Source organism: Eubalaena glacialis, chromosome 7, assembly GCF_028564815.1.
Source record: "Eubalaena glacialis isolate mEubGla1 chromosome 7, mEubGla1.1.hap2.+ XY, whole genome shotgun sequence".
Taxonomy (NCBI): domain Eukaryota; kingdom Metazoa; phylum Chordata; class Mammalia; order Artiodactyla; family Balaenidae; genus Eubalaena; species Eubalaena glacialis.
The window spans coordinates 95,108,366-95,121,360 of record NC_083722.1 but is presented as its reverse complement, the minus strand read 5'-3'; the positions used below and the strand labels follow the sequence as shown (position 1 = coordinate 95,121,360).

The following is a 12,995-nucleotide window of genomic DNA, read 5'->3' as shown; positions in this document are numbered from 1 at the left end:
AGTTCTCATCATTGCTAGAACTTGTCATGACTGTGCACTTGCTGACCTTTGCACATGCTGTTCCTTCTCCTTGTAATGCCCTTCTCCCAAGCATTCCCTTAAGACCCTGCTCAAATGTTATCCCTTCTGTGTTGAGTGTTCCCCATCTCTCTGCTAGACATTTGTTGCTCCTTTCATTGGATTGCCTGACACTTTGTACATATCTCTAACATAGGAGCATGAAAACTTTTTTGACCAAAACCAGTAGAAAAAATTCATTTTATATTGCAACCCAATAAACATATACTGATATATTACATAAAATTAACATATGATTTTATAAAATAATACTTACCTTAACATGCACTCTGCTATTCTATTTTTTTTTAAAGCTGGCTGTGACTTTTTAAATTGATTGTGGTATGAAACACACTGTTTTGGGGGCTTCTCTGGTGGCACAGTGGTTAAGAATCTGCCTGCCAATGCAGGGGACACGGGTTCGATCCCTGGTCTGGGAAGATCCCACATGTTGCAGAACGACTAAGCCCGTGCACCACAACTACTGAGCCTGCGTGCCACAACTACTGAAGCCCGTGCGCCTAGCGCCCGTGCTCCTCCACAAGAGAAGCCACCGCAATGTGAAGCCCGCGCACCGCAAGGAAGAGTAGCCCCCGCTGGACGCAACTAGAGAAAGCCCGCGTGCAGCAATGAAGACCCAACACGGCCAAAAATAAATTAATTAATTAATTTAAAAAAACCACACACACACACAGCTTTGACACACTTTTCTCATACTACATTGTAGTTATTTTTGTATTTATCTCCTCAGTTAAAGTGTAATCTGTTTGAAGGTTGGGGTTGGATCTTATTCATCATGTGTTTCCAAAGCCTACTGGGGCACTTAATAGATAGTCAATAGGTATTTATTGAATGAATGAATGAATAAATGAATGAATACAGGGCCTATGGCTTTTTTTTTTTATAAATTTATTTACTTATTTATTTTTGGCTGTGTTGGGTCTTCATTTCTGTGTGAGGGCTTCCTCTCTAGTTGCAGCAAGCGGGGGCCACTCTTCATCGTGGTGCACGGGCCTTTCACTGTCGTGGGCCTATTGCTTTTGATTGTCCTTATCCAATATTGATCCAAACATTAATATTTAGCTAAACACAAGTCAGTTGGATCAATGGTTGAATCAACTGGATGCCCATAGAGAAATCAATGAAGGTCAACCCTTATCTCTTGCCGTACATAAAAATTAATTCAAAATAGATCATGTATCCTCACATGGCTGAGGGAGAAATAGTGTCTCTCGTGTTCCTTCTTATAAGGGCATTAATCTACCCTCATGACCTAGTTACCTCCCAAAGGCCTCACACCCTAATACCATCACATGGGGTTTAGGATTTCAACATATGAATTTGGGGAGGGACACACACATTGTCTATAACAGTATAAAACCTAAAACTATAAAATTTGTGGTAAAAGACACAGGAGAAAAATCTTTGCCACTTGGGACAGGCAATCATTTCTTAAAACACAAAGCATAAAACAAAAAAGAAAAAGTTGAGAAACTGAACCTTACCAACATAAAATCTTTTGCTCTTGGAAAGACGAATTGAGAAAATGAAAAGACATGACACAGGCTAACAAAAAATATTTGCAACATGTATATAAAAGGATTTGTATCCAGAATATGTAAAGACTCCCAAAATTTAAGAATAAGACATGAAAAACCAAATTTTTAAAAAATGGGGGGACTTCCCTGGTGGCGCAGTGGTTAAGAATCCGCCTGCCAATGCAGGGGACACAGGTTCGATCCTTGGTCCAGGAAGATCCCACATGCCACAGAGAAACTAAGTCCGTGTGCCACAACTACTGAAGCCCAAGTGCCTAGAGCCCGTGCTCCACAACAAGAGAAGCCACCGCAATGAGAAGCCCGCGCAGCGCAACAAAGAGTAGCCCCTGCTCGCGGCAACTAGAGAAAGCCCGTGCGCAGCAACAAAGACCCAACGCAGCCAAAAATAAATAAATAATACAAATAAAAAATGGGCAAAAGATTTGAACAGACTTTTTACCAGTGAAAACATATGAATGTCAAATAAACACATGAAAGGATGCTAAACATCATTAGTCACTAGGAAAATGCAACTTAAAATCACAATGAGATACCACTTCATACTCACTAGACTGGTGAAAATTAAAAAGACTGTCCACATAATCTTGGCAAGCACGTGGAGAAACAGGAACTGCTAGTGAAAATGTAAGTGGTACAACAAACTTGGAAAACAGTTTAGCAGTTTCTTGAAAAGTTAAACATACATTTACCATAGAGCTCAGACATTCCAATCCTAGATTTTACCCAACAGAAATGGAAAAATATGTCGAAAGATGTGTTCAAGAATGTCCATAACAGCTTTATTTGTAATAGCCAAGAACTGGAGCCAAGCAAATCCATCAATAGGAGGATGAAATAAAAAGGAATGAACTATGGATACATGCAACAATATGGATGAATCTCAATGATGCTGAGTGAAAAAAGCCAGGCAAAAAGAATACATGATGTACGATTCCTTTTATGTAAAATCCTAGAACATGCAAACATGTATAGTAACAAGAATTAGATCAACAGTTAGCTGGGAACAGGGGTGGAGGAACGGATGGATTGAAAGGGGTATGAAAAGACTATTAGGGGTGATGGAACTATTTGTTATCTTGATTGTGAAGATGGTTTCAAGGGAGCATACATAAGTTACAATCAATCAAGTTGTACCTTTTAAATATAAGTAGTTTATTGCATTTCAATTATACCCTAACAAAGTTGTACAAAAATATTAATGACTAGCTAAACACAAGTCATAAATGCAAAAACAAAACAAAAATCCTAGTCTAAAATACAATGCATTTAAAATGCATAGCTTAAAAAGGAAAATAATGGATAATAGAATTCAAAGCATTTGGGGATCTAAGGTGGGGGAGAGGGAGGAGGACAAGGAAGAAGAATTCTCATAATAAGTAAAATAAGATCATAAGTATTATTGAAATTCGATTACTCATATAAAAAAATTATCAGTTGCAGATGATGGAACACAGATTTCAGTACAGTGGGGCCCAAATCCAAGGAAAGGCTGGTAGAAGAGTGGGGAAGTGAGACAGAGAAGGGAAGGAAGCCAGTAAAGAATATATTATCAAGGAAGTTACTAGTGCGGGCAGTCTGAGCTTGCTCCCAGTGTAGAATTCTGGGATGGAACTCCAGAACAGACAACTAAGAGTTGAGAGGAGAAGGAGCTGGGGTATTTATCCACCAATTCCTGTCAGTCAGTGGTTGAGAGCTACTTCCAGATGTGTTAATTTTCCAACACTTCCAGACTGCCCATAGGCAAGTAGAGCAGGCTGCAGTGGAAAAGGAGAGCCTTCAGGCAGAGAGTCACAGGGGCTGGAAATTAGATTCTAAGCTGGCATGCATGGAAATAATGCGTGTTAAGGAAATAAGGCAGGGCATGCTGTGCTGGTCATCCATTACACGCCACATACTGTGGTATTTACATAGACAGCAACCTTAAGAAGCTTACATTTCAACATGTGATACACCAACTATTTTCCTAATTAGTTCTTGACTTTATCTAAATTTCATCTCAACTGAACACGACCTCTTAATTTTATGTTGACTTTCTCCTAAATCACCATGCACATGCAAAGAACAGCAGAATATCAGGGGAACCATTATAAATAGCTATCAAGTTTTAAACTTGATTTTTAAAAATATTTATTTATTTATTTATTTATTTTGGCTGCACCGGGTCTTAGTTGCAGCACTCAGGATCTTTGTTGCAGCATGCGGGAGGGATCTTTTTAGATGCGGCATGCGGGTGACATGCGGACTTTTTAGTTGCAACATGCGAACTCTTAGTTGAAGCATGCATGTGGGATTTAGTTCCCCGACCAGGTGTAGAACCTGGGCCTCTGCACTGGGGCTGGAGTCTTACCCACTGGACCACCAGGAAAGTCCCCTTGATGTTTTGACCCATGTTGACAATACCATTTTTTGGCTGCACTCAGAGACAATGTATTTTTCCAAAGACGGAATGATTCTATTGAAATGACATGAAAATTTTATGGCTGGAATCCTAGAAGGATGTGTGGTTTTCAGTAAAATATTAATGAAACAAAGCATTGTTAGAGTGACACATTTCCCTTGGCATCGATTAAGCCTCTGAATCCAGAGCTATTTCTGGATTTTTCACTTACATGAGCCAATACATTCTCTCTCCCTCTCTCCCTCTATATCAATTTGAGTTGTATTTGCTGTCACTTGCAATTTAAAAAGTTTTTAACTAATACAGAAACTGGCACCAGGAGTGGGGTTGTTTCCATGCATCCAAAATCCCACAAACGTCCACAACAGAGACATAAAAGAGAGATTACGTGAACACAGAGCATTCAGGTAGAAAGGAACTTAAGCACCGACTGACCCAACCAAGTCATTTTATGGGCAAGTAAATAAATCTCCAAGAAATTAAATAAATCAATATACTTTTAGTTAATGATAGTTTACAGAATGGATTATTATAACCCAGCACTCTGAACATTTGTAGGAGAAGTAGTTTTTGGAAACAACACTCAAAATAAGTATAGTGTGTTACGAAGCTTCTCTGATAGGAACTGGTCCCAGTTCATGGTGCAGCAGTATCACTTTACTTCTTTTCAGTAAATATTTTTGGAGCACCAGAAATGTATTAGCCATTGAGTTAGGTGATGCACATAGAGCAGGGGAAAAGAACAGCAAGGACTGTACTCTCAAAGAACTTTGTTATCTAGTGGGAAAGGCCATCAATTAACTCAGAGTTTCACGCAAATAAGTATTGTTCCTGTGATAATACATACCACAAAGAAAAAGTCCAGGATTATATGAGGGAATATAAGAGGCAGAACTGCCTTTATGTAGGGGATCCAAGGAGCCTTCCACAAGGAAAGCATATTTAAATCGATACCTGAAGGATAGTAGAATTTGCCAGGTGAATTTCTAGGGTAAATGATTCCAAGCATGTGCAAAGCCCCCTGATGGGAAAGAGCTCCGCTTCCTAAAGGAACAGAAAAACAAACTAGCATAAGTGAACATTAGGGGAGTGAGGAAGAAGAACTCAAATGAAGCCAGGGAGATCAGTAGGAGGTAGATACACAGGGACTTTCTGAGAACTTTGGACGCTATTCTAGGAGCAAAGGGGAAACACTGAGGAGCTTTACACAGGGTGGGGATGGGTTAGGGTTTGGAGGGGACCAGACTGAATGCAGAGAAATAAGAAAGGCATTAGAACAACAATCCAGGTCAGAGAGAAGAGGAATCCAGGGAGTAATGGTTTGAATGGACACAACAGTGAAAATAGAGGAATTTCTGACTGACTCGGTGAATATTCTGGAGGTAGAAGCAATACAGTTCTGTTTTTTGTTTTGGTACTAGTTTGAGTTGTTTGTGCTGTCACTTGCAATCTGAAGAGATGTACAGAAATCGGTATCAGGCGTGGGGTGCGTCAATGGGGATGTGATGATTTAGTGATGAGGGTGATGTGAAATTTGACAGAGGGCGAAACAAGTAATGAGCAGGCTTCTAGGATAAGGCAGGGGGTGGGTTGGTGACACTGACTGACTTAGGGAACCAGGAAGGAGGAGAAGAAGGGGGAACCTTATGAGATCATGATCAAGGACAGGAGGGCGACTTGTAAGCTATGAAGAGCTAAAGGGCGTGATAGGAACCAAACAGAAACAGGATAGCTTTGGGAATCGTGAAACTACTGAAGCCAGAGAGTTTCAAACTTTTCCACCTACGTTCCTCTAAAAAGACAAGGAAGGCAGAACTTCAGCATGTGGACCCTCTGGTAAGTAAACATCTGACCCCACGGCAGACTAATAAATAAAAATGCCATTTTTTCAATATGATACTCTTTAAGAAATCCATCAGCCATTTATTTACTGGAGGTAAGGGGGCCACAAACAAGGAATTTTTAGAATCTTGGAATTTCATGTTTTTGTGTTTATTGCTCACAACAATCTATGAGGAATCCTTGTCCTGTTCTAGTAAGTGGGAAGTCTGAAGCACAAAGATGGTCAAAACGGTTGCCTAGGTCACATGCAGGCAGAAAATGGTGGAACTAGGATTTAAAGTCAATGTTGTCTAAATATAGTACCTGACTCTCATATCTCACATAATAATTTGATGTGGGTTCCCAGTTATCCCAGAAAACCATATCCAAATACCTTAGCATTTTAAAAAGTTTTAAAATATGAGGAGGAAACTCAGATGAACAGAATACCTTGTGCTGATTTTTAAGAGTCTAGGGATTGGGGGAAAAAACCCTTTATGTAGACTCAAAACCCTTGGTATGTTATTTTTGATTATGTTAGTAGCTAACAAGTCAGGTTCAATTTTGCTGAATAAAATATAAGAACGCAAGAACTAATTTCACATTTTCCAAATTTTCTTCATTGTATCTCAAACACCAGACACCTTTAAAACCAAATAACATAACTTATAGTGTGGAATTTTATAAACAAAGAAGATTTTTAATGATTTTTTAAACTAGGCTAAACTACTTGCTAAACCAAATATCTCTTTAATAGCTGGAAGGACTTAAATATTACTATTTAATATTATAAAATCTTAAACTTGAAATCTTACAAAAGAAAAGTAACACACTTCCAAAATAACACCAAAAGACAAGACTTTTTTAAAAGCTTTTAATTAAAAAAAAGTAAAACAGGAGGTGGTATTTAAAAAGACAAGATAGTAACTAAATCATAATACTTATGTTCCTTTTAATTTGCTGTAATAATTCCTTTTCTTTGGAGTGTTCTTTCATATGCTCATTTCGTCCCAAAGAAAAATCACTAAAAAATAAGTTTTCCAACATAAAAAATGCATTCAGGTTCTCCTTGGGAGCTATAAACAATTGGTGCACTTTTCAGTGACAACACAAACATGTAAAACTGATGAAGCAGAAATTGCACCTGATTCTTACATGTTCATGCATATGGTGATACAAACAAAGTGCTTTATCTTGAAGACTCAAGAGAATATTTCCAGTTTTGACCTGTGAAAATTTCTCTGTTTGCCAGAGAAATCTCATCAGCTTTTTAAATGCCAGCACGGCAATTGTGAAATGATTTCACCTAAGGTGTCACCATCTATGATTCTTCAATTCACAGAGCACAGTAGATGCTGGGTCTTTCTTTAAAAAGCATGTGAGGGGTGTGTGTGTGTGTGTGTGTGTGTGTCTGTACGTATTGTGTAAATTTTTTTTTAATTTTTGGAAAATTCTCATCATAAAGATTTGATTTTAGGATTAGAAATTAGTTCTGCCTGCACAGGGATCCCCAAGTGCTCTGGCTCTGCCACTAATGCCAAGCATCTTGGTACCACTGAGAAGCTAACATCAAAGACAGGAAGGGAAAGGAAAAAATGAAAAAGAGGAAGATGAAAAAGTAGAAGAGAAACAAAGACATAAAAAAGCTTGCTTACCATACTGATAAATGAGGATATAATGATTTGTACTCTCATGGCATTCAACATATTTCTGAATTCAACATATTTCTGAATTCAGTCATGAAATCATATCCATTTTGGTTTATCCAACACATGCGATTTATCTGTTTTGTATAAGTATCAGGCAATATTTATACATAACCCTAAATCTGTGTGTATGTTGTGGCATCTTTAGGGTGGGTTGGAGTGATTATTCCATTATTGGATCACTATTTTGTGACTGTGAATAAGGTTTTATACAGTTTGCTTGTTTTATAAACACCATAACTGCAATGAAATAAATACTCACAAACTTCTACAAGTCCGTATAAATGTCCATTTCAATAATAAATTCAGTAAAAGTCACAACAATTTGCAGTGGAAACACTGAATATGGAATAGACATTTCAAATAAATAGTTAAGCTTGGAGCAATATACCCTAAATGCTAAATTGTCTTGGAAGTTGAAAGAAAACTTAGATTTTCTAGCCAGTTAATTTTTCAAATACTGGAATTTCTGATGTAAGTCACAATTTCAGAGATTTATATTGGGAAAAGAAAAACTCAGCAAGAAAAATATGGTCAGCATTTCTAGTGACCCTGCTATTGAAAGTTCCAATATCCATGCACACAAAAATACTACACTTTGCTATTAGAAAGTGTTGTTTCATTCTCCAATGGAACTCTGTAGTCATGCCTTAAACAGAATTTTAAAGGAAGCAAGGAGAGGACAGGAGAAGATAGAAGGACAGAAGAGACCCAGTCTCATGGTCCTCCCACAGATTCGATGTGCCATAGGGGGCGATGTAACCTTTGGCAAACTTCAGACCACAGACTGCATGTTTCAGGAGTCCACTGAATTAAAATTGTGGTTATCATATTTCAAAGGCGCTAATGTAGTAGTTTTCTGGAAATTATCAAAGGCAGAGAAAATACTGCCTCATGGCAACATCCTAACTATAAAAAATAATTAGCACTTTTTGGCATGGGGATTAGAAGATCAGAGTTTTTCTAAATTCTCCACCGAACTCACCTAACATTTCAGGATACAGCAAAGGAAATCCCAGGCAGAAAACCACACCAAATTCTAAGGTTTCACAGTCTCATAATGCATCATTCTAGAATGTTCTAGAGTTCTATCATTGACCTTTGCTGGAAATCCTATTGTGCATCTTCAGACTAGAATCCACAATTGAGAGTTGTGGGTAAGCCTGACTCTCATAAAAGAAAAGGAATTGCTGTATGCCAAGTCTTTACAAGCAGATTTTTTGTGGGACTTGCCAAAAGAGGAAAGGAACTTCTTTAGGTCTGTGAGCCACCAGCAAATCTGAGTGATATCTGTGGGGTTTGCTGGCTGTGCTGAACAAGTAGAAAGAAAACTGTAATGGAAGTCAGGGAATCATCTTCACATCCTGGCTCTTTCACCAAAATCCTTTTTGTGGGATACAGAATGCATTTTCCCCGTCCAAAACACAATCTCGAAATTCCCCCCACATGCTTTAGAAATCAAATAATGAATGATGTCACCTTCAGTGGTAAAATGAGGAAACATAAAATACAACAGCAAAGATAAGAGTTTCACACCATAATGGTAATTTCCCTTAACAAAAATAACAAACCACAGGTCACCCAACTTATCAAAAGGAAAGTATGGGTTATTACTCAACCATTTTAGATTTAAATTTGTTACTACCATAATGGTGCTGCATACTAATATTGATTGATACCTATATATTCTTTGGTAGTGCTGAGACTTTCATATATTTTTTCAGGGTAAGACTTTTTCTGCTGTTATAGAACCTATGATATCCTACTGGATTCCAATATATCGGATACCATATTTGCATTACCAAAACAAAAATTTTCATTTTATACTTTCAGATCACTGTCTATATATGATGAAAAATATTTAATATTTTTGTTTTCAAAAATTTCTCTGTGAAACGGGATGTATCTTATACACATCTGTGTGTCTTACAGAGCAGTAATTATATGGAATATATTTGTTTCTTTGTATTACAATTTCCTTATTTGCCCAGTGGAGATGATACAGGCCCCTACTAAGTTCACTAAGTTGTTGCAAACATCAAGGAGATCATTTATGCACACATTTTTTGAGATAAATGAAGCATTATGCAAAATGCCCTTATGCTAATAGCAGCTACAGGAGCAACTAGGGATTAACTTTGATTCCTTTGGGGAAAGAATACCGAACTTCCTCTACTGTAGCTAGGTGATAAGACACACTTTGGCTAACAGCCAGATAACCCTAGAGAAGAAAAAAAAAATTTGAGAGACCTTTCTAAGGCTGGTGGGAAGATGAATTTTCTTGCCAGTGGAATCCACTGAACAATTTATTTGTACACATTACATTCCAAGTCGGCCTTTAATTTCCACCTATTGCCCAAGAGTTTAAAGAGAGAAGGCCACACCTACTAAAGTAAGAGATAAAATGCTTTTGTCTCTGGGTCAGCACAAAATCACATCTCTGCTAAATAGACCGCTTAGGTTTAACACAATTACTGAATTTCCTTTCAGAAGCTGTGGCTGCACAGACATGTCTTATGATTTGGAAAAATCTGAACAATTTTTCTTAAAAAACACCCCCAGATATGCTTCATCCTTTATCACTGCCCAATTAGCTAAAATCCGAATGCTTCTCCCTGATGTATTTTTTTGAAGTAGAAAAGGATAGCTTTATTGCTTTGCCAGGCAAAGGGGGATAGAGCAGGCTCCTGCCTTGAAAAACTATGTGTCCCCACCCCAGAGGATTTGATGAGGGGTTTTATAACAATGGTGAGGCGGGACCTCTGACAAGATTAGGGTGTGAGCAGGGCTTGTGCTCCCTTAATCTCGTCTCACGTGGTCGGTCCCCTAATCTTGATCTCTGTCCCAGACATATTTCAAATAAAGCGTTGTAGGCATCATCATTTTGTCTAAATTTTTAGTCTCCTACATAAAAATCTCAGCATGGGGTTCCACTTTCACTTAGACTACCTGTTTTAGATACATGTTTATATGATGGAAAAGACAAAGGTAAGTAAATATAGAAGTAGGGAAAAAAAGGCTAGAAGGGACTACACTAAAATAAAAATCTTTTTCCCTGGTTGATAGGATTATGGCTAATCTCATCTTGATTTTGGTCCAATGACCTATATATTCTCTATAAGTTTTAAAAATTTGTTTTACAACAAGCATGTATTACTTTTATAACAAGGGGTGGGGCGAACCCATTGCATAGAAAGACTCTCAAGAAAAGAGTCTCAAGAAATGTGCCACATCAGATGCCACTGACATTGTCTCAGACACTTGGGAATCAGAAGGCTTACAAGAGTTCCTTTTCACAGCTAGCTCAACCTACTTCAACAATGTTAAGTGAGCAATAATATCATTTTTTTAAAAAAACAGAGAGATAAATAGCACTTTAGAAAAAAATTAAAGCATATTTCCATGTAGGGGCAACTGATTTAGCAACATTTAACAAGTCTTTTTAAACTCAGTTGTCATAGAGCACCATGAAATATTCACATAAAAGAGATCCAGGCAGCTTGAAGATGAGTATTTCCTCGTTCATGAGATGCTTAATTGACTTGCGACAATAGGAAATACTCAGCGCCTCTGGTTCGGGCCAACATGGATGATGACATGTTTCTCATAAGCCCTTTTCATGGTTTTCTCAATTTGCTTCAGAAAAACTTGTGGGATTCGTCCACATAAAGTGTGCACAGTCTCCAAAAACTTCAGCTGAAGAGGGTAATACATGGATTGAAAGAGATTGTCTTGAAAGGGAAACTGAAAGATGAGTTTAAAAAAAAAAAAAAAAAGAAAGAAAAGTGTATTTTAGTTACTGAAATGCCATTTAAAACGCAAATAACTTACTGAGAAATGACACAGGGAATTACTGTAAGCATGCAGGCACAGCTTGGTACGTTTTTAGATACAGAGGAAGGGACCTCCGAGGACCGAGGTTCAAATCCTGATTCAAGGTTCAAATCCTGATTCAGTCCTGTGCAACCCCAGGCAATCACTTACCCTTTTGGGGCCTGTTTCTTTACTTCTTAAAAAAAAAAAAAAAAAAGATGATTTACTTGGGTTCTAAAAGCTCTTAAAATCTAAGAGTGAAGTATATTTCCCAGGACAGGATATTCTATAGCATGCTCTTGCCGAGTAGAAGCAAGACTCAAGTATAAACAACAAGGTCCTACTGTATAGCACAGGGAACTATGTTCAATACCCTGTGACAAACCCCATAATGGAAAAGAATATGAAAAAGAATACATATATGTATAACTGAGTTACTTTGCTGTACAGAAGAAATTAACACAACATTGTAAATCAACTATACTTCAATAAAATTTTTAAAAAAGACTCAAGTAGATACTTGAAATCTACTAAAATAAAACACTGAATTGTTCATATATCTTGCCTTTGTAGCAATCTTAATGAAGGAACTATGGTAATCTCATGAAGTTCAGAGTTTAACAACTACTAGTGAAATGTATCATCAGTGAACTTTATTTTAGTAATTCAGGTACCAAATATTGGTTGTTGGTTTTTTCCCACTTAATATTGGACTTTAAAAAGAAATTATCTTGTTTTCCTATGGAATGTGTCTGTATTTCCCAAAATAAATCTTTCAGACCACCTAATTATGAGCATGAGTCAAAGTTTTATTACAATCTTGTCGAAAGGGAAAAGGCCTCTAGTAGGTCAAGTCAAAGATTCATTGTTGGCAAGGACATTCTAAACAAAAAGACTAGAGAAAAAAACAAAAGGGAAATAAGAATGATGAAAAGTCAGATACTATTGCCTGACAGCAGAGTGGGTGGGTGTCTAGTTTCCTAGAACAAGTCTTAATCCCTTAAAGTTCATCAGAAATATTGCTTAAGCATGTTTATCAGAAACGTGAATTTCTTCCCAGAAGGAGATTACACATTATGTAATGCAAAAAGAGCGTTCTGTCCGAGACCATGTTTGGAACACTTTTTCTTTCACAGCACAATTTAGACCATTGATAAACTCCTTTTCATCACTGTATCCCCAGTGACAGGAACCGAATAGGTCAAAACCGTGGAGCCCTCCTTGATTCCTCTCTTTCCCCTACATCCTTCACCTGGTCCAACAGCCAAGTACCGTAAACTCTACCTCTACAGCACATCCCGAGTCCGGCCTCTCATCTTCCCGACACCACACAAGTGCATGCCAGCCCCATCTCTCACCTGGAAGGCTGCAGTAAGTCTCATAGATAGCCTTTTTGTTTTCACTCTTGCAACCCCTGCACCAAGTTACCATGGAGGTATTTTTAAAGCATAAATCAGAGCACATCGTTTTCCTGCAGGGGCTTCCCGCTGCAATTAGAGTAAGATTCCAACCCCTCTCCTGTCCCCAAAAGTTCAATGTGACCTGGAACTCTCCCTGCTCATCTCCTCCTCGCTTCCCTTTTCTGTTCATTCTGGTTACTGTGGCCTCTTCCCTGTCGGTGGGCACACAAACTTACTCCCG

General features: G+C 38.0%; 1 protein-coding gene across 1 annotated transcript in view; it reads right to left on the bottom strand.

Moving 5' to 3' along the window:
• Positions 1–9,381: 9,381 nt before the first annotated feature.
• Positions 9,382–12,995, bottom strand: part of GXYLT2 (glucoside xylosyltransferase 2) — an 82,560-nt gene continuing 78,946 nt past the window's right edge. Inside the window, exon 7 of the mRNA XM_061197155.1 lies at positions 9,382–11,285. Coding sequence (XP_061053138.1) covers positions 11,103–11,285 — 183 coding nt within the window. The 3' untranslated portion in view covers positions 9,382–11,102. The remainder of the gene's footprint in view (positions 11,286–12,995) is intronic.